We start from the raw sequence: 22,324 nt of genomic DNA, 5'->3' as shown, positions 1-22,324 counted from the left end.
CCACCCCCTGAGCCACTTGTGGTTCTGCCTGATTCCCCCTTGGGGCCCTACTGTCCCAGAGCCACAAACACTGTCCAAGCTGAACAGCAGCCTCAGCCACCACCCTTCCCAACTCACTTCTTCTCCCTCCCTCTCTATAGGGGCCTCAATCCCCATTCCCCTCTGCCACACTTATCTACAAGGAACTGTTCTCCAGGCTTCCTGGTGGCAATGTGCATGTGTGCACTCACACATGCACATGGCACACCCTGCCTGACTACCCTTCTCCCGCTCCACTCAGACTCTCACAGGCTGGAACTCTGCCAGCCTGCAGAGAGCAATTTGCAAAAGTGGAAAATCAATACATTTCTCTGTTAAAATGAAACATCTGTGTTTTTCCTCAATTAAAAGGGAAAATCTGCACATTTCCCACCCCCACGATGGGAAACAGAAAACCCGGATCCCTGCTTATAAGGAAGGAAGTAGAAGCATCGTAACTTCATTGTTCATGATATCACTCTAGATCAGGGTACTCAACCCCCACATTTCAGGCCAGATCCACTCTCCAGAGCTGCTCACAGGTCTGAAAATTTGGTGATGGGGGAAACAGTTGCTGCTCCCCTGATGCCAAATTTCTGTACCTGTGGGGTCTTGTGAGCCAGACAGGTAGCCCTCTGTACAACATCAGGTGTGCAGGGTGGCATGATCCTGGTGTAGGGGGCCTGATCCTGGTGTGCAGTCAGGCAGGGCCAGTATAAGGCCCAACCCTGGGGTACAGGACCCGATTGCAGCGTAAAAGGCCAAACAGATACAGGGTATAGGGAACCAAGGTCCAATCCCAGGGGGTGGAGCTGGTGCAGAGCCCAACCTTGGCAGGGAAGTCCCCCATTCCTAGCATTAAAGGGCCAGCCAAGTCCCAACCCCAGTACACAGGGCCCAATCTAGTGTGAAAGCCAGCCCTGTGTCACTCATCTGGCCTTTGGGGCTAAAAAGTTGAGCACCAATGCTTGAGAGAATCTCAGATATTTTACAGCTCTGCCCACAAAATAAACCATACCTTCTGATTTAATATTACCAGGTATGTTTTATGTGGAATTTAAAAACTGTATTGTCAAGTGCCAAAACTAAGATATTGATAAAAGACAACACTTGTTCTATACAAAGAGTTAGCAAACTTTAGGAATGGTAAGCTGAAATAGAGCTGCTCACACCATGATATGCAAGTACTTTGGACCCAGTTGCCACTGGGTATACATGAATCTGCCCATCAATGCAGGCCTCCTTTGGCTTCTGCTTCCTGCCCCTGCCCACACAGGAAGCTGAGCCACCAGCTTGCGTGGCCCACAGGCAGTCAGCCTCTGACTGCTTAGAAGTTAAACAGACGTGATTTACAGATAATATTCCAAAAATGAATAAGCTACTTGGGCCAGCCTAATGTAAAGCACTCTGTGCTTACAGAGCTTGTTGCACTAAGATTACAGAAGGAAAAATCAAAGACAACCTGAATCACCAAATCTGGTATGGTTTAAGGATATAAATACTAATTAAGTACCCATTTAAGCTCCCTTAATGTTATCAGTTAAATAATTAACTGATAACATGCATCTACTGGGGCTTGGCCCCCCCCCTTACACTGACTCGTTCTCTGGGCAGCAGCAGTGGGCTGGGAAAGCCTCAAGCCTGCTGCTGCTGCCTATGGCTTTAAAGGCCTGTGGCAGGGATTGTGTGCTAGGAACAACAAGCTGGTGAACCCCCTTGCTTGCTGCTGCCATCATGTGGCGACCTGGGGGCCAAGGCTGCAAGTGGCTGCACTGGGGTCTAGACAGCCCCAACCCAGCTTGTTGCCAGCAGTGGGTACAGATGCACCTCTGGGTAGACTGGGGGAAGGGGTCAGCACTGTGATATCACAAGGGCTGGACCCATTATGGCTCCTCAACCGCTTTCCCACCATACTAGGCACCAGTCCCCCCTCTTCCTCCCCTACCCTCCTCCTTGCTCCTTCCTCCCCTAACATTTAAGAAAGGGGAAATTTGAATCAGGCAACTGACCTCAATATTGGACAAGTTTCAGAAAAAATTTTGAGGGAAAGGACCTACAACATAGCGGTAAATGGAACTTGGGATAAAATAAATCATGAGTCTTAAATTAGTCCCATCAGTCTAATGTAATATTGGTTCAGCACAGAAGCTGAGAGTAGATATGACTGCTCCCTATAAATATATCTAGAAAGGGAAGAATTATTTAAGATACTACATGAAGATGCACAAGAACAAAAAGATGCACATGAATAAATATAGCTTGGAAATTAGTCAGAAGAGTGAGGTTGAAGAACAGAACAACCTCTCAAGCTATACTTACACTATTTCTGCAGTATCTTCACAGAAGTTGATATGCAACGTCACTGGCTTTATACGGTATAATCTAAACTTTCTTGCTCTATATGGGAGTCGCATAAATGCTTCCACTGCAACCCGAATGCTTAATAGTAAAAACAAAGTTTTAAAATGATTATACACAGCAATCAGTAACACATTTGTCACCCACCTGGGGTGTCTCACTCCCACTGATCTCTTACAAGAAGGGTGGCCAACTTGTGGCACAGGCAGCCTGTGTGGCATTTGGCAGTCTGGGGAGGGGGCATGGAGCAGAAAGCTCATGTCAAGCAGGAAACCAGGCATTAAGCAAAAAGCTGAACAGTAGATCAGAAAACAGAAAAGGATCCAAGTGGAATTCATGGAGGATACAGGGCTAATTTGTGGCACATCTGCCAAAGATTGACCACCCCCCCCTTACTATCCTACAACTTGCATTTGGCAAGGCAGGCCCTCTCGTCTCCCTGCATCTTATTTCATTCTTCTTTCCAAAAGCACAACACAGACTTAGGAGTTAGAGAATTTTAGACTTTAGAACAGATAGAATTTTAGCCTCTGAACAACAACAACAACAACAAAAAAATCACTAACTGTAGAGGGAGCATGCCTTCATTTAAGTAACTAATCTAAAGTCAGGTGCATCCCCTCCTTCCCACCTCAAACATACAGCTCTATGGCCACTGTGACCAGAGAAAACAGGCTGCAAAAACGGTGCTCAAGATGCAAGTGTCTAAAGGCTTTCTTGGCCCACTATCATACAGATTTAGATTCTTTTAATAAACACTGTCATAGGTCCCACAGCGTTCCATAGCCTTGACAGAAACATTAGTATTTGACAATGCAAACCACTATCTGGAACTCCTATGAACAATAGGTCGGATTGATTCGAGTCCTTCATATTGATTTAAGTAACTGATTTTACTCCTCTTTCCCTTTTACTTTAGATATTTTCTTAAAAGGATCATTTTAAACAACAAATCAACATGTTTTTATCTCTATACTCAGTTTGGGACTATGTTTTTTATTGCTAACCCAGGAGGATATATAATGCAACACATTTATTAAAAGCAACTAAGTAGAGTTAGCATAGCTTCATACATTAGTTCACGTTTAATGTATGTATCATAGTGTTATAAAGTGTGTAAGTTTACCATTTTCACTAGATTAATTGTCCTTACTTACAATCTGAATCAAAGCACCTTTGGATGGAAGCTGGAGTTCATTTAAAATGCAGAAAACCAGCATGTTACTTATTGTTTATTAAATAATAGTATTAAATGTCAAGCTTATTTAACATTTAACTACTTTGCTGCATATGTAAAAAGGGACCAGCTATAAATGCAAGATGTTTTAATAACTGCATTAAACAAAACTTTTCTGTCAATAACAAACAAGACTATTTCAGTTGTCATACTTAGACGGTACTGTTATCATCTAGTTGTTCTACCTAATTCTCCTCTTCCAATGTTTAAATTAAGCCATCCCATGTTTCTCAACTAAAAAGACTATTAGTTAATGAACTGAATCAGCTGAATAAACCGAAGTGAAATCTTTAGCAGGTGTTGAAAGCATCTCAAATGCTCAGTCACTGGCCTTCTCCAGTTCAGTTGGCTTTAATTTTTTCCCCCATGAACATACATTATTTAATTTTAAACTAAACATCCAAGGATTATTTAACATATTGTAGTAAATGTAGGTATTAACACAGATTATCAAATCTATTTTAAAACGGAGACTTTATTCACTTAAGCCCTTTGAATTTTTTTTTAAAAGAAACCAATTTAAAAAGAAAATCCAGGTTTAAACCCCCCCCCCCCCAAAACGCACTGATTTATACTCAGGCTTTCCATTATATGCCCAAGAGAATTAACAAGACCCAAACTATAGGTTTCACAGCTTAAACAGACACAGCTCTGTCCTTATTTAAATCATCATTATCTGAACCACATTAACTTATGAGACAGTTGGCAACAATAACTTCTTGAACAGTACATACTCTCTTGTTTTAACTGGAATATACTTGGCATAATCCACAAGGAAGCACTCTACCAGGCAATGCTCCATACAGGACATGATTGTCTTAATAACTGCTCTACACCAGCATCTCAGTTCCTGACAAAAAACCACACACACCTGAAAAGAAAGGAAGAAAACAAAACAAAATACCTACTTTTCTCCACCTGAAATTTTGGGGGTTTTTTTAAACACAGAATAGCTACTAGGTAAAAAAAATCTTCTTCCTTTAAAAAAAAGAATTTATCCCTAGTGCAACCTCCAATAAGGACAAATATTGCAGTTCGTATATCAATACATTTATTGAAATAATATTCATACGCATTTCTCTTTCAACTTACAACAAAATACTTTACAAAATGACTGCCCAAACATCTGAAAAACCTCTACTTCATACTATGCTTTCCTCAAAAGTGAAAATAGATACAATGTAGTAACATGTATATTTACTCAAAAAAGGTGACCAACCCCCACCAATAGTTAAATTCTATATATGGAAAATTTATAAATTTGTTATCATCTTCCAGGTATAGAACCTAATTATTGTAGGTTTGCTTGGAATTTCTCCCCCTTCCTCTGCTGCAGCACAGAAAATTAATCCGGGGGTCGGGAGGAGGGGGCCCAGAGGCAGCCCCTTGACCTCTGCCCCACCCCCCACCAACTTCTTCCCCCCAGAAACCCTCTAGCCCCCTCCTTATTGTCCAAGCCTGCTCTCCCTGAATATATGGAAGTGAGGGACAAATATGAAACCACTGACTTTGAAAGAAATATGCCTATAGTAATCTGCATATTACACACTTTTAAACAGCAGTTCTCTACCTACTTATATACAGTACAAACTATGCATGATTAGTCCAAAGCACAAAGGCTCATAAATTTACCACAGAGTTCATTGGGATGGGCCCCAGCCAAGTCAACAGTATTTCAAGCCATCATGACCCCACAATTCAACATTACTCAGTATGTGTGCATACTCCAGATACCTGCACCCTGCCACAATGGGGCCAAAAGCTAATTAGCTCCCACTCATGACTGGAATCAGGTTCTTGTCATAGCACTCTAGAAACCTCCAAGAATTTATATGCATGAGGCATGGGGCAACCTGGTCCAGTTCTACTTCATGGTGGGGCAGAACCACACTAATCACGTGACAGGCTAAGAGAACAGGCAACAAAGGGGTTCTGGGTGAACTGTTTGAGGCTGCTTCTGATTATGTTTGCCAGCCATTTAAGGCTGGTAACGGAACAGTAATCACTGGAAATGGGAAACACACAGCTCAGCTGTGGGAATGAAGAGGAAATCTAAATGTATTCAGTGTAGTGGCTCACCATGACCTGAAAAAGATACATTGCTGAGGAAGACTCAATGCCATGGACACTACCATTTATCTTATTCAGATGGAATACACTAATCTAGCCTTGTGGTAGAGACATATTTTTACAAAAAAGATTCCCATCTGTATGTTTGCCTAATATGGGATGTGTTCTATATTCATGCTCAGTGCTGACTGTAATTAATCAACTTTATTGTTGGCCTTTGGTGGCAATTTAGTGATGGAGAATGTTTTTAATGAGGCTTCCTTGTATGCAACTATAAGGCAAGGACCTTCCCCTCTCATGCTGATTGCATGGAAAAAAAACCTGGCTTACATGCAAGTAAATACAATAAATCTGTAATGGAAATACTCCCAAAGTTAAAAAAAAAAATCTGAGCAAATATACATGTGATGTTTCCTGATGAAAATACCAAACATTTCTAGTTTCCTTAAAATGTATCTAGCAAAATAACTTTTTTACCTGCCCTTCTTCTAACGTTAATGGCATTACTTCATCCACATCTCTACAAGATTGGTTATAGAACTGATTCATTTCAGCGTGCAGTTTCCTATATTCCACTTCATTGTCTACAAGAGATCCACATCCTTTCAGAATGACCCAAAAGCAACCTGGATCTTCAATCTAGTCAGGAAGTGAAGTGCAATTAAAACCACAAAAAGACGAAACTGTACTATATCATGTTTTTTATTATTTCTAAAACATCTTAGACAAATATAACTATTCAAGTAAAATTAGAAATTCAAGTGAAAACTGATCTAAAGCAAGGGTGTCAAAGACACACACTGCAAGCTGGATCCAGACTGCAGAGCCATATCATCTAGCAGAGTGGTTCTCAACCTCTTTTGTAACACAACACATAAAGATTGTAAATATCAATGGCCAGTCCCAATCCAGCGCTCTTTCTCCCAACCTGCGGCCCCACACCATGTAGGGCAAGGGGGGGGCCAAGCAGCCCCTTGCAGACTGGAACTCTGACAACCAGCAAGGGAAAAGCCATATTTTCCCATGTTTTCCTTTTTTTAAAGGAGAATCCATTTTTTAAAGTTTGATCCATTCTTAAAGTTTGTTCGCAAGCTTTTCGTATACCTCTTGCAACTCGCTTTTGGGTCACAACCCACAGGGTGATAAACACTGATCTAGCACACAGTGCTGCCTGCTATATGCAGGGCTTTAAACTAGGTTGGCCAGGGGATGGAGACCAAAACCCTGAGGTAAGTGGGGAAGTGGATGACTTGGAGGAAGCACAAGCAGCAAGGGGGAACAAGGGAGGTGCACTCATGAGAAATTACAGTAATCAGCTGGTTACACCTCAGGTGCCTACCCACAAATGTACAGAGCCTGGAAAACAAACAGAAAGAACTGGAAATCCTCACAGTCACAGAACTATGACAAGACTGGAATAACAGATACGTGGTGGGAGCTTGCATGACTGAAGCAGTGTCATGAATGGGTATAAACTTTTCAGGAAGGACAGGAAGGGGAGAAAAGGAAAAGGACTTGTGCTTTATGTAAAAGGACCATATGATTGCTCAGAGCTCCAGTATGGAACTGGAAATAGGCCTGTTGAAAGTATCCAGGTTAGGGTCACAGGAGAAAACAACAAGGGTGACATTGCGGTGAGTGTGTGCTCTAGACCACCAGACTAGGAGAATGTGGTGGATGAGGCTTTCTTCAAACAGCTAGTGAAACTTTCCCAATCATAGACCCTGGTTCTCATGGGAATTTCAATCACTCTAAAGTCTGCTGGGAAGACAATACAACAGGGCACAGGCAATCCACGAAGTTTCTGGAGTGTTGGGGACAACTTCCGGGTGCAAGTGCTGAAGTGGCAAGTGCTAGGGGCCATGCTCTTAACCTGCTGCTCACAAACAGGGAAGACTTGGTGGGGAAAGTAGTAGTGGATGACAACCTGAGGAGCAGTGACCACAAGATGACCGAGTTCAGGATCCTGAGGAAAGGAAGGACGGAGAGTAGCAGAGTAAAGGCGTTGGACTTCAGAAAACCAGACTGATTCACTCAGAGAATTCATGGGCAGGATCCCCTGGGAGGTCAGTCAGAGGGGTGCAAAGTCCAGGAGAGCTGCTTGTACTTTAAAGAAGGTTTACTGAGAGTGCAGGAACAAACTATCCTGATGTGCAGAAAGACTAGCAAGTATGGAATAAGACCAGCTTGGCTTAGAAGGGAACTTCTCAGTACATTAAATCACAAAACAGAATCTTATAAATGGAAACCTGTCCAAATAACTAGAGAGGAGTATAAGAGTATTGCTAGGGCAGGCAGAAAGAAAACCAGTAAGGCCAAAGCACAAGGGACATGTAGGGTAACAAGAGCCTCTACAAGCATGTCAGCAGCAAGTGGAGGATCAGGGAATAGGCAGGTCCGTTACTAAATGGAGGAGGCAACCTAGTTACAGGGAATGCAGAAAAAGCTAGAATAACTCAATGCTTTTTTCACCTCAGTCTTCACAGGCAGTGTTAGCTCCCAGACTACTGTGCCTGGCAGCATAGTTTGGCAAGGAGGTGAGCGGGCAACAGTGGTGAAAGAACAGGTTAGGGACTATTTAGAGAAGCTGGATGTGTACAAGTCCACGGGGCTGGATGGAATGCACCCAAGGGTGCTAAGGCAGTTGGCCAATGGGACTGCAAAGCTGCTGCCCATTGTTTTTTAAAACCAGGGCAATTGAATAAAGAACAAATATAGCACCCAGCTTTAAAAAAGGGAAAAGGGAGAAGCCAGGGAACTACAGACCTCTGCCTCACCTCAGTCCCTGGAAAAATATAGGGGGAAGCAGGGATCCTCAAGGAATCCATGTCTAAGCACTTGGAGAAGACAGTATTTAGGAACAGTCAGCATGGATTCACCAAGGGCAAGTCATGCCTGACCAACCTGATTGCTCTCTATGACAAGATGACCAGCTCTGTGAATGTGGGGAGCCCAGTGGATGTCGTAAACAATGACTGTAGCAAGGTTTTTGATATGATCTTCCACAACGTTCTTGAAAGCAAACTAAGAAAGTTCAGGTTGGAAGAATGGACTGTGAGGTAGAGAGAAAATTGGATCATCAGGCTTGGAGGGTAGTAGTCAATGGCTCGATGTCTAGTGGACAGCTGGTATCGAGTCGAGTGCCCCAAGGGTCAGTCCTGGGGCTGGTTTTGTTTAATATCTTCATCCGTGACACGGAACATGGGATAGAGTGTACCCTCAGCAAGTCTGCAGATGACAAGCTGGGGGAGCAGTACATATGCAGGAGGGTACGGCTAGACCTCAAAAAAATTGGAGGATTGGGGCAAAAGAAATCTCATGAGGTTTAACTGGCTAAACAGCAACTCTGCAGAAAAGGACCTGGGATTTACAGTGGACAGTAATGTAAAGACCTACCACATTCATGGTAGAAGTGAACTGCATAGCAGCTCTTTTAATCTTGCAGGCTCCCTGCCCCATCCTGTTGCTGATTAACTAAGGGGCCCCAGTGGCCCTGCTACTTGGTGCTGACTAGCCAGGATGGAAAAACAGCACCATATTTAAAACAAGTTTTCGCCTCCCTTCCAATCAGGAGCGAGTAGTGGGGCCTAGGGCCCCTCCACCAATTGACAGGGGTGTGCATGAGGAACCTGCGAGATTAAAAGGAGCTGCTGTGCAGCCCACTTCCACCATGAACTTGGTAGGTCCCTAGTAATGAGCCAACAGTGTGCCCTTGTTGCAAAGAAGGCTAATGACATACTGGACTGAATCAGTAGAAACTCTGCCAGCAGGTCAAAGGCAGCGATTATTCTCCTCTATTCAGCACTGGTGAGGCCACATCTGGAGTACTGTGCCCTGTTTTGGGTCCCCCACTGTGGACAAATTGGAAAGAGTCTAGCAGAGGACAACAAAACAATTAGGGGGCTGAACCACATGACTTCTAAGGAGAGGCTGAGGAAACTGGGTTTGCACACTGACCCTAGCCCCACATGCTGCATGCAAAGCCCATCTAGCACAGGCTGCACACAACAAGGGGGCAGTCTGGGGCCCACGTTGCACGCAGTGCCCATACTAGACCAGACCTGCACACTGGATCCAGCACATAAGGGCAGTCAGGCATGGGTGCCATATACAGTACACATCCAGGACCAGCACCATGTACCACATGCTGCAACAAGCTGGAACCAGCTGCACACATTGCACAGGGTTAGTGTCTGGAATGCAGACTGCATGTGGCACTCGTGCCAAACCTGCCCTGCACACTGGATCCAGGGACACTCTGGATTGGGTCCATAAACTGGCCCCACATGCACGATCCAATGCACAAGGCCACGTGTAGCACACACCCCAGACTGTTGCCATACACTGTACAGAGTGCACACCCCTAACCAACTCAATATACCACATGGAGAGCCAGTCCAATGCCCACAGCATGTGGCATGCAGGTCCAGTCCAACACCCATGCCTACACAGCAAGCTGGATAATAGGGTTCCACGGGACAGATTTTTGACACCTTTGGTTTAACTCATCCAAAAGGACTGTTAATTAACAATTACAGAAAAACATTTCTCTCATTTTGCATGTTGTTTCCTTGCTTCTCATTAGAGGTGCACTGATACATCGGTCCAGCATCAGAATGGCACAGACATAAAGAAAATTGGCTGTATTGGAAATCGACCCAATGTGGCTGATAATTTTGCCCAGGTATGCCTCTGCCTGCATGCAGCTGCAGCGCAGCACACAGGCAGCGAGGAACACAGCCTGGCAGCTTGGAGAGCTGCATGCAGCTGTTAAGTTCATTGTGGTGGAAAGGGAGCAGTGAAGGAAGGGGCATGGGGAAGGCAGATCAATGCCCCTGAAGTGAGAGAGTGGGGCAGGGGCAGGGGCAGGCACTGCCCAGTCAGGGGGGAGTGGTGTCGGACAAAGCTGCAGCTCATCTGTGGGGTGCGGGGCATATGCCCCCTGGCATGCAGGCTGCAGCTCTGGGCTGGAGCTGGGCTCTTCTCCATGGGGGCTGGGCTTGGGGCAAAGAGCGGTGGCAAACACTGGAAGAGGGCTGCACCCACCCCAAATTTTGCCATAGCCCACCAATGCAGTGCAGCCCAGGCTGTCCCCCCACCTCCCCAGGAAGAGTGTGGCAGCCCCCACCCCCAAACTGCAGCTGCAGCCTGCACCATGCAGATCTAGGGGCACTTCTCACAACACACCCTCCCAGGCTGCAGCCAGCAGTGGGAGCTGCTCCCCATCCCTGTGCCTGCCCCACCCCAGCTGGACAGCATCTGCCTCAGTCCCTCTCTCACTGCAGGGGGCATTGATCTGTGCCCCCGTGCCCCTTCCACCACAGATTTACCAGCTGGATACAGCTGCATCGAAAATCGGATCAGTATAGGCCAATATGCCTCCTTAAAAATCAGCTATCAGCCCCCAAAATTTCTATCGGTGCACTTCTCATTACACTCACATCACTGCCTAGCCCTGTTATTTCAGTGAGACTTCACAGAAGTAAAAAGGGAAAATTTCTCTTGTATTCTAATATATTTTAGAAGACTTCAGCATACCAATATATTTGTTTTCAAAAGTCAACATACCTTTAATATTAAAACTTCAATCATTGTTATCAACTGAAGTCCTCTTCAGCAATGCTGTAAAAGATGATCAAGTGAAAAACTAGCAATTTTTATAGCACTCATTAATCTTGAAGTTAAAATTACCAGCACTTCCCATATCTCAAAAGCCTTCACACTTGCAACAGGTCCACAAATTTTGTTCGCTTCTAAAGATATCCAGATTTAGATCGGTCAATTCAGCCATCATAACATAAGTCATACTCTCTAAATGAAAACTTAATCTTAATTAAGTTTCAAAATTAAACTACCCCAAAATTAACCATATTTGTTCAATATATTTGGTTACTACAGCAACATACTTAGCATACTCAACTTATTTTGATACATCTCATGCTCTTACACCGAAGTTCACAGGAAAATTTTGCCTGACCATGGAAAACTACCAGTTAGCTGATCTTAAGCTAGTATTTCACAGACAGCAGAACACCTTCATAAAGGTAGTGGGAAATCTAATTCAAAACCCCTCAGGAAGAAAGAGAATTTGAAGCAAATTTCTCCAACAGGAATAAATGATATTCTAACCACTAAGCAAGTCCAGGATAGGGTCTTTTCCAAAGTATGTTTCAAGCAGGATTTGGTCTAAGAACACCTAACGAACAAACCCTACAAGCATGACATTCAAACACATAATCATTTTTTGTTTATGCTAACTGTTCTAGACACCAGACAGCAAAGTGCTGCCAGGAGTTAGCTGGCTGGGCACACATGCAATAGCAAAATCTGTGGCACCTAAGCAGGAGTTTCATGAATAACACTAGCAGTGATGGCCCTCTTGTGAATTTAGTCCCAAAGACCCATTGGTGAATGAAATCAAGCAAAAGATTAAAAATAAATGCATTGTTCAACTCTCCTTTTAACTCTATACAATCAATAAGCAAGCTATTTTTTCAACAAGATTTGTAAACAGAAATTTAGAACCTAGGCTTAAAATAAAAGGTGTACTGTACTGGTCTGGTTAGAAAGTTTATTCCTAGTTTTTAGGAAAAGTAAATACTTTCACGCCATACTACTTTTTAAAATAGAGTCACTTTAGGGATTGCAAGCACAAAGGGCTGAAATAAGCATTTCAGAATGAAAATGGAGACCTGGACAAAACTAAATATATAGAACAAGAGTTGATGAGGAGAAAAAGTGGACTTTGCTGGAATGTTTGACCCAGAAAGTTAGACTGTACATTTTACCTTACAAATTAAAATTGATGTAATCCACAACTATTTCACTGCTCCAAGATATGCAATGACCTTCCTTTATTTGCCTTGTTTTTATTCCCCCTTTCAGCTTTTATCTCATGTTGTTTGTTCAAGCTATTCTTATGCCTTCTATGTCTGAATCAGCTGCACTGTGTCCGAGGCTGCAGAAGTGAGAAAAAAAGACAACATAGATCCTATTTGCTTCTGCAAGGTCTTTCTTTTGTCTGCTCATGATTTTTTTCTACTATTCTACTTCCTCGGTGTTTCTTTCTCCCTTCTACCATCACCTCTTTCTTTTCTCCTCATGTAAGGATACAGAAAAACAAGTTGCTGTACTCTCCCCAAATCCTGCTTAATCCCAAAATGAAACTATTGGTAAAACCACCAGAAATTATTCAGGCTGAATACCGCACCCCTGACCAGGCAAAGCTGAAAGGCTTCATCCACAGAGAATGTAAAGCACAAAGACTACAGTTATACTGGCTTTTTGCCACTCATAACCATCACCTACCCAAAAAGCTGCAATCTATTAAGACATTACCAGAACTCAAAACAGTTCCAATTTTATTGCTCGGTGCACAAAAATCCTCTTTGCATCCTCAGCCACCACCACAAATCACTAGCATTTGACTGGATGAGCGTGAATGAGCCCACCAGTCCATCAAATTACTCAACGCACAGCCTGCAGGGTGGGGGGAAGCTTCTCCCCATGAAAACTAACATAACCTTTAAAAACTACTAGATCTTCCAAATGTTTATTGATGGCAATTCAAAGCCAAAGCAAGCAGAGGGACACAACTGAGCTATACTCAGGCTTGCTAGATACAGAGCAGGACACCACAACATCCACATTCTCAGGACCTCCAAGAGACCCCCAAGGATACACTGTCCTTTCACAAAGGGGAGGCGGGATTTCTGCTCCTCCACCTGCAATTACCCTTTGCATTGAGGGTACATTTTGCCCAAAGCCTCCATTTTGGGGGGGGGGGGTGAAATCGCTCTCTCTCTCCAGTGTCCCAGCACTGTCTTCCTCGCTTGGAAGACGACCTGCGAGGGGACCAAGGGAGGAGGGTCTTGCTGATGCCCCCTACAGCCAATGTAACGGGCTCCCAATACCCAGCAGAGGTGTTAGGGAAGGAGGGAGAGGAGAGAAGAGGAGAGATACGCTTCTCCCTGCACATGATGCAAGAGCCACCTCGCTCCGCAAGCAGGGATGAAGCATGCAGAGCACGAGGGCCGAGCCCATCCACAGCCCTCCCCACGCCGAACGACTGTATTCGAGGGTGTAAAGGAGCCCGCTCCGCCCCGTCGACTGCAACCCCGCCAGCACTCACACCCCAGCCAAGCGCCGTTACCCCCGCGCCCTGCCTAGAAGCTTCCAGAAGCCCCGCCCCTGCAACGACAGACTCTCTACTGAGCCTGCGCAACGGGAGCTGCTGCACGCAGCGCGTCTTCGCAAGGGGGGGCTGTGCCAGCGAATCTGCTGCGCCTGCGCAACGGGGGTACTGATGCCCAGCGCGCCTGCTGCACCTACGCGAATGTATCCCCTCCCCACGGCCGGGGGTGGTTTACCATCCGCCGCGCAGGCGCAGAAGCTGAAACGTAGCACGCTGGGAAGAGGGTGGGCGCCAATGGGGTGGAAAAGGACTAGGCGCCCCGCGGAGTCAGGAGTGGGAAGGGCCGGCTCCGTTGTCCTCACACCAGTCGTGACAACGTCTACACACAACCCTGTGCCCCATGGGGTGCACCTGGATGCCATTCAGTGCACAAGTCAGTTGTTTAGGGGAAGGGAAGCATCTGTCCTCCGGACCTTCATGCAACCCCATCCCTCCCCCTTCCATTTCAGCCTCCTCTGTGCCAGGGTTAAAGAAAAACAGTTAGTCTTACTCCAGGCAGGATGTGGAGACCAGGTGTCTTCAGGAGGAGCTGGCAGATCATTAAAGCCACCAGCTCTTACGCAGCAGTCGCAGTCTGCAGCCTTCCGGAGCTTCGCTTCAACTACCTGTCAACTTTTTACTCATTTGGGCCTAAAAATGTTTATTGTACACATATCCCATCTAAGTGGTTTAGTAAGTCTCTGTGCCATTGCCTCTGCTTTCCACACCAACGCGAGCACCTTGTCCACTTCATATGAAGTCAGACAGAAGGCAAGGCAGGGTGTTTTTCTGAGAACGAGTTGCTCTCATAGGCCCACTTCAGTGTTGGCAGTGGGCACATGCAGATGTTAAAACAAAGGCCCTTTACTTTAAACATGGCATGTTCCCGCACCAAGCCCTGGGCATGCCTAAAAGATGCAGTGCATAACTTAACCCAGCTCTGCAGCATCTCTGAAGATCAGGTGCTTTTTCTGGTGCTTTTGGCCCCAGGTGAACTTTTAGTATCTCGCCCCCTTTTACCCGAAATAATAATAATAAAATCACCGTTTTCAGGCCCCCATTCTGTCCAGGCCCCAGGTGACCACCTGGTTTGCCCATGCCTGTGTCCGGCCCTGCTAGTAGCAGAATCAGCTTTAGCTAAAAGCACCAAAAAGCACCACTGAAGCACCTGATCTTTACAGAGGCTGGAAAGCCAGGTTTAAGTAACACACTGCTGCTTCTGGTAAAGCTCAGTTTGTGTTTGGTTTTTTAACCTTTGCAAGCAGCCAGAGATCTAACATGTAAAACCAAAACAGACATGGCTCAAGGGGACTAAGAACTCACTAATTTTTTTTTTTTTTTTTGGTGGGTGCTTGAGGTTCAGAGCACCCACAGAATTGGTGCCTATGGTTAATCTCTTTTAAAGTCCCATCCTACTCTGCCTACTGGGTAACTTCAGCCCCTCTTTATTAAATTCTGCCTGTTGCAGCTTTGAAGCTCCCCCTGCTGGATACTTTTTTGTTTAATTCAGTCTTTTAGAATAGTGCTTCTCAAAGCGGTGGTCTGCAGACAGGCCACCAGTCCCCAGCGAGTTGCCAGGAAAGAAAGAGTTCGTACGTCGCACCACAGTTCGTACGTTCCAACACTTCAGGTGACATCACGTCATGCAAGGTGAGGAAACAGAAAGAAACAGCCGGTCGTGCATTTGTGTAGCGCTGTTACACGCAGTTGCTACCGGGCACCAGTCCCTGGCTCACTGGAAAAAAAAAACTGCTGGTCTGCCACGTCAGATACTTTGAGAAGCACTGTTTTAGGATACAGAAACTATGTGAAGGAAGAAAATGCAAATCGCTCACTTCTGAAGATTTAGGCATTTATATTTTTAATGGCTCTTCTCTTGACACTTAGAATGGTTTATATGAGAACATGCTATTTCTTTAATATTGTCAATTGTCCCGATGTTTGTCTTCTATTAAGAAATGAGCCTTTATTTAGTTTGGTCTAAGAACGGCCTAATTTTAAAATGTTTTAAAGTTTAAAAAAATCCTCTTCCTATTACAAAGTAGAAAACTTTAATTATAGAGAAGGAAGATAAAGCAGGTACAAAAACAACCACCTCATTAAAAATACCAAGTAAACTTTCAAAGAACTTTTTCTGCTGCAAAGAACTTAGCAACAGGCCAGAAAATTTTTGACACTACAGATTCCTATTTGAAATATCTGGTTTTAGCTTTGTGAATCATGTGCAAGTGTTTGCCTACCTAATGGTGCTAATATTAAATGGTCGACTGTGTCACCCCTGAAAGGACTGAGTGGCACCCTAGGCTGCTGAGGTACCCCAGTTGAGAATCATAGAACATGCTTTTTAAACTAACCGCTAAAGTCTGCTCTTAAGACTTATTTTGAATGCAGTGCATAGAGGATAGGCAGTAAAATCTGCAGGGCGTGGTTAACTGTTTCAATTAGGTTAATTTTTAAAATCACAGGATATAAATAAACCTAAGATAAATAGCAGAAGTCCATGAGAATGTTTTTATTTCTGTTTCTCCTAACTGTGTTCCAACTGTTATAATCATTTGTTGCATTTTATCTGACAATACACTCTTCAGGGGAAAGGATTTTTTTTACTCTGTGGAAAGGCTAACATAATAGATCCAGTAGTTTGGACTGGGAACCTAGGCACTACTGTAACACAAAATAATTATTATTGCAGCACTTTTTGCATTATTTTATGGGTATGTTTTCAATGCAACTTCTATAAACCATAACTACTGCTAGTTCAAAGTCTGCAAATTTAGCTAAGAAGACTTTCATTGCCCATTTATATTGACAGATGAGCTTCAAAAACATGTTCAAACTGGGACATGTAAGTTAACAACAACACAAACATCAGCATGTTCCTACTGTTGTTCTCCTAGTACCTGTGGAAGTATTTACCCCTAAAAACAGAAACAATTTGAGATACTAAATAAAAGGTGCATTATTTTTGTTCCTCAACTCCACATGTTTCTCTTCACCTTACTGTCTAGTAAAACAAACATTATCGGCTGAATCTTTTTCCATTACAATCTGTTTCATCAAAACAGGCTTTTCACTAAAATGGACAATATTTTAAATGAGAAAGCATCAGAATTTGGGTCAATTCTCTAGTCATTGGATAATTAAAAAAACCCTGACTTTTTAAATCCAGTAAGACACAGTTTAATTTCATAAATACATATTTTAAAAGGTTTTATTTTCATTCCAGTGTGCAACAGAACCAAACTTTAAAACTTTCAAAGTTGTAAAAAACTTATTCTCTGTACAGTTCTAGTGGCTGGCCCTTAATCATAACCTCTTCTCCTTCCATGCGTAGTACAGAGAATCTTATACAGATCCCCTGTCAGTATCTCTCTTCTAAGAAATCTCTCTCTCTCTCTCTTTGTGGGCTGACCAAATGTAAGGAAGCTAAAGTAGCCTTCTGATACAAGACTTATATTGTAAGGCAACATATATTCCGTATAAGTCACAAAACAAAACTTGAAAGGTTAAGCATGACAGTAGATATTTCCAAGGCACTGCACTTCTTCAGTTGTTCATAAGGATCACTTGCACAGTAAAATACATTTCTGTGTTCTTTTCAGAACTATGCAGTAAATAGTTTATTTTTCATCTTTTCTAAGATGATAAAGTCTTTAAATTACGTATGACACTAAATGAAGAGAACAGCTGCTATCAGACTGAGCTGACAGTTTGAGCAGACAAGCTCTGGAAGGTTTAAAAGTCTAAAAAGCTGTTAAACCTTAAAGTGTTTTAGTCATGAATGTTAGAAACTCACTTAAACTAAATTGTACTCACCATAAACACAGAATTTATAAAAAGTATTAAAAAAACAGAGTAAATGAACATTAGTTAACAAAGTTCACTTTATGCACAGATGTTCAGATTCCCAAATATGAGAGTTGGAAATATTGCACAGAATAGAAAACTTAAATTACAGTTCCACGTGCCTCGCTATCTGTTGTAACTTTTTAAAACACATAAAAAAGAGCTTGTTGAATTCAGAACATGACAAGCATTTTTGTTTTCAATGAGAAAGGACGATTTAATTGCATCACTGTAGCCCACTGTAAACATGTAAGTGGCCTAGGATGGACAGGACAACATTAGGAAAGGTCAAATACAGCCATTCACTTACCATTCACTGACCCACAAAATCAAGTTGGTAGCTTATTATGGTGATGTTGATATTTTCAGTGAGAACATCACACCTGGCACATTTGTTCAGTTTCAATTTCAAAGAGATCTAAAATGAAGTAGGAGCTTGATCCTTCCTTTTACCCAGAGAGGTAAGCTCCCCAGAGTTGATGTAAATTTTAGGACAATGCAAAAAAGCCTGTACTGCTCAACTTTAGCCTTCACTACTATCTGCTCAGCAACTGTCACAAAAGACCAAACGTATTAAAAATAAACATATATTTTCTTAAATATTGACTGAAAAAGCAGATACATATTATAGTCTGCTATTGCCGTCTTCATTATTTCCTAATAGACTAGAGTCCATCAATATTGGATTGATGTGTTTATATTTTGGCTGGATATTCACATAAATTGCAAGACTGTTAAGATCTTTTATTACTATCCGATGAAGTCTACTACCCTCCTTCATTAGATCGTCAACCTTCTTATCTGTTGACCAAATCATTTTCTTTTCTCCTGTATAATCTGGATCTTCTGGATACAGCTCATCTCCTGAAAAACATTATATTTTAATTATATATAAAACATTTTATTACTCTGATTTGCGCTTTGCTGGTTGCTACATTATCATTATGAAATGAAGCAGTGTAGGAACAATGTTCAGAGTACAATGAGATTTAATCAACCCCAATCTTTCCTAATTGACGATGCCCCAACACTGGAAGTACCATATGTTGAAATACAATTTTTTGGAGTATAATAGGACATTCAAGTTCAAAGCCTCTTTTTCCAGGCACTAAGAAGCATTTAAAACCCTCCCATTGTATGCAAAAAGTATTTAAAAAACTCACATAATTACTATGGCTTTTCTACATCCAAGCAGGGTACGAAATTCTACATTACAAATGAGGAAATGAGGTAGACAGATCAAGCGAGTTTCCAACAATCATACAAGAGGTTTATGGCAGGACTAGGAATACGTATATCAGGTCATACAGATTTACTTAAAAACCTCTTCTGTTAGGCTGAATTTTGTGTGGCCTTTTAAAAAGTTACTATGGTATAGTAAAATATAGACAAAAACAGCTGAAGTGGGACCAACTATAAAGCACAAAAGCAAGGAGGTAACAAAAAGAAAAAGCAGATCTGAAGAAACAGAAAATAATCAGAATTTTTCCTTTTGGCAAAAGGCCTAAGTTTTACGAAACAGGAAACAGAAAAGAAAGATGTTTAAATAGATTAGCAGTAACAACAACAAAAACAGAGAGAGAGACACACACACATTAGAAAGATGATCTAACTACACTGTAATTTCGGTTAATGCAATGTTTAGCTATAAATCCTTCGTTAAAGCAAGGGCTAAATTTTGCTTCAAGAAGACATGGCAGAGTGGGGCTTAAACTCTGCCATATCCTCCAGGATAAAAGTTACTATACAAATTGAGATTTACCTGCTCTCACAATACTATATATAACTAATGCTTAGTAAGTGATTAAAGGCGGGATAGCAATGAAGTCTTTAACCTGTTCAATACCCTGTCTGTAACAGGAGCTGCCTCAGAGAAATAAAATGTGCAGCAGGCAACTGTGGAATTACTTGTTCTTGGGCCACATCCACATGACCATGGACATTTGGTTCCCCAGGGACAAGCAGCAGCATGCCTTGTGCTGCCACTAGTTGTCCTCAGAGAATGCCTCTGCCACACGCCCTCTGGTGCACAAGTTACCCCAGGTGGGGTAGGGGAGTCTTGGGCCATCACTGTGCTGGCCCCAGAGCCTTACTTGGTGTCCTGAGGGTCTCCTGGGGCTGCAGCAGCACCAGTCCTACCACTTGGAGCCTGGCCAGCAGCCAGAGAGTGGCTCCGGCTGGCCTGACTCGTTTTGAGGCGTGACCAGTACCTCCGCATGCACTGCTCTACTTTTTTTTCTATAGGATTTTTTTACTCCTGGATATCCATGGGTCAGCCCCACTCCCCCCCGTACTGCTCCCTTGCAGTACAGAGAACACCAGAACATGTGGTATGTGGCGCCGCAAACATGTCTGCGGTGCCACATACTGCATGGCCATGCTGATCTGGACGTGACCAGGGAATTTTTCTTCATCTCCGGTAGCCATAGATTGATTTACATTCTTAAAATGTAAGATTATCAGCATTTCCAAAACCCTTGCTACAATAAAAAGCTTCATTTTGTTACTTTACCTGGTAATAGCTGAATGTGGCCATTTGAAGCAGTCAACATAACAGGCATCCAGCGTTCACAACCTTCTAATGCACGATCAGAACCAAATCTATGCAGAGCATCAAGTGAGGAAAAGTTACACAGCCTACATAATTCATAAAATTGAGGAGGAGCAAACCACATTTCCTGAGATTTAAAGCACTCAATTGCTTCTGATGGTGATGACCACTGTAAAAGAAAGACAATGAAATAACATATTATTTTTTGGTCTCTGTTGATAAATCCTACCAATTATTTATACCTCCATGGAACCCTCAAGAGAGACAAGTCTGGCTCATGAGAGGCCTGGAATGAACAGCTAAAAGCTTTCTGGATGTCAAGGAGATGTTCAGTGTTTTGCCTACAGTTTATATGGACAAACCCAACTAATCTAAAAGAGAACTGAGCAAAAAACTTAAAAAAACATGTATTTTTCCCCACAAAAGCTATTTTTAAAGACAATAAAACAATTGAGTTTTGTGTATGCAAGCACGCCAACTTTAGAAATTCAATTTCATCTGTAAAGCAAGAGGATATTGATTCTTCAGGGGCTGATTCAACGTCAACAGGAATCAACAGAAAGACTGTTGATTCATTCCACTGAATGACTCAAAGTTTATCACAAATTCAGCCACAGTTACTGTAAGTGCCCCATCACTAAGAATATTTCTCACAAAAGAGTCACTGCTTATACCAATAACCTATGGTACCAAAAACCACAGGAGTGGTTTTACACATGCTGCCTATTTTGCTGGGATCATTTGGGTAGGGGGCTGGACCCGATGGTCCCTGCCAGCCCTAATGTCTATGAAATCTATGAGTCCACAATGTGAAGGCCTTTACTGATTCCCCTTAACCCCATGTTCTTGTATACAAATACCCCCTGTGGATTTCTGAGAGTGTTAAAATGGTGAATATTAACAAATGTGAACTTATTATAGACAACATAATATAAACAAATATGAACTTATTATAAAGACAAAGTCACTGAACTTTTTATAAATGTGGTTTTAAGATGTGTGATTTCTAAAAGGGGGGAAAAAACAGTAATTCAGAAACACTGATAATACCAAGAAATTAACTAAAGAGGTGCTCATAGAAGGGACTAGAGCACACCAGAGGATGGCAATCCCACTTCTCAACAGCCTTCAAGGTTCAAAACATGTCCTAACGTACGGCCCTGCCCTGCCTGACTCAGAACCACTAGACTAGAGACTGAGGGACTTGGGACTCTTCAGTCTGGAGACGAGAAGACTCAGGGGGGACTTGGTGGCAGCCTACAGTTATATACAAGGGGTGAATCAGGACTTGGGAGAACAGCTGTTCACCAGAGCTCCCCAAGGAATAACAAGGTCTACTGCTATGAACTCCAGGAAGGCCGATGTAGACTACACCTAAGAAAAAAGTTCTTTACGGTGCAAGTGTTCAGGGTCTGGAACAAACTCCCCGCAGAGGTGGTCTAAACACCTACTCTGGACTCTTTCAAAAAAACACATGGATGTATTTCTTGCCAGGATCACTTGATCCCAGTTGACTTCCTGCCTATGGCTGGGGGGCTGCACTCAATAATCTCCTGAGGTCGCTTCCAGCCCCTAATGTCTAAGTAGTCTACGAAAAAAAGCTGTGCCCTGCCCATGACTGGAAGCTGGGTCTTGCACTTCCCAGGGGGATGCTCTAGACACCAGGTGCAGGTGAGCAGGCCAGCAGTTCTTGTCCAGAAGGAAAGACGCAATCTCAGACAAGACATCTGTCTCCCTGCCACCTTGTGGGGCGGATTCCCACCCAGCCCTCTGGATGAAACTCTTCCAAGCGGTGCCAGACCCCCCTGAGCACAGGCGGGAGAGGCGGAGAGGATGAAGCGCCATCGGGCCGCGCTCACCCTGAAGCCCGTCACCTCCCGCTCGTCCTGCGCCGTGTGCGGGCGCCCCCGCAGGCAGCACAGGTAGAAGGCGGTGTCGTAGCGCCGCCCGCCCCGGCCCGCTGGCGTCAGCCAGTTGCTCCAGTCGTGCAGCGCCCAGATGTTGGGCGCACAGCGCAGCTGGCGGCACATCTGCAGGAAGGCGGCCGGGTCCTTCTGCACGCGGCGCCGCC

At 43.5% G+C, this 22,324-nt stretch overlaps 2 protein-coding genes across 2 annotated transcripts in view; both read right to left on the bottom strand.

Moving 5' to 3' along the window:
• The window catches only part of TDRD12 (tudor domain containing 12), a 75,263-nt gene extending 62,590 nt beyond the window's left edge, over positions 1 to 12,673 (bottom strand). Inside the window, exons 1-5 of the mRNA XM_019535426.1 lie at positions 12,477 to 12,673; positions 11,252 to 11,305; positions 6,161 to 6,322; positions 4,348 to 4,484; positions 2,338 to 2,457 (exon numbers count right to left, since the gene is read on the bottom strand). Of these exons, the coding sequence (XP_019390971.1) occupies positions 2,338 to 2,457; positions 4,348 to 4,484; positions 6,161 to 6,322; positions 11,252 to 11,275 (443 nt within the window). The 5' untranslated portion in view covers positions 11,276 to 11,305; positions 12,477 to 12,673. The remainder of the gene's footprint in view (positions 1 to 2,337; positions 2,458 to 4,347; positions 4,485 to 6,160; positions 6,323 to 11,251; positions 11,306 to 12,476) is intronic.
• Positions 12,674 to 17,049: 4,376 nt separating this feature from the next.
• Positions 17,050 to 22,322, bottom strand: NUDT19 (nudix hydrolase 19; the record flags this gene model as incomplete). Its single annotated transcript, XM_019535425.1, has 3 exons — positions 17,050 to 18,566; positions 20,215 to 20,422; positions 22,113 to 22,322. Coding segments are annotated over 3 exons (657 nt in total), but the record flags the coding sequence as incomplete, so codon positions are not given.
• Between the last annotated feature and the right edge of the window lie 2 nt (positions 22,323 to 22,324).

Source organism: Crocodylus porosus, unplaced genomic scaffold (assembly GCF_001723895.1).
Source record: "Crocodylus porosus isolate Cpor-Errol unplaced genomic scaffold, CroPor_comp1, whole genome shotgun sequence".
NCBI lineage: Eukaryota > Metazoa > Chordata > Crocodylia > Crocodylidae > Crocodylus > Crocodylus porosus.
This window is presented reverse-complemented; position numbering and strand designations above follow the sequence as displayed.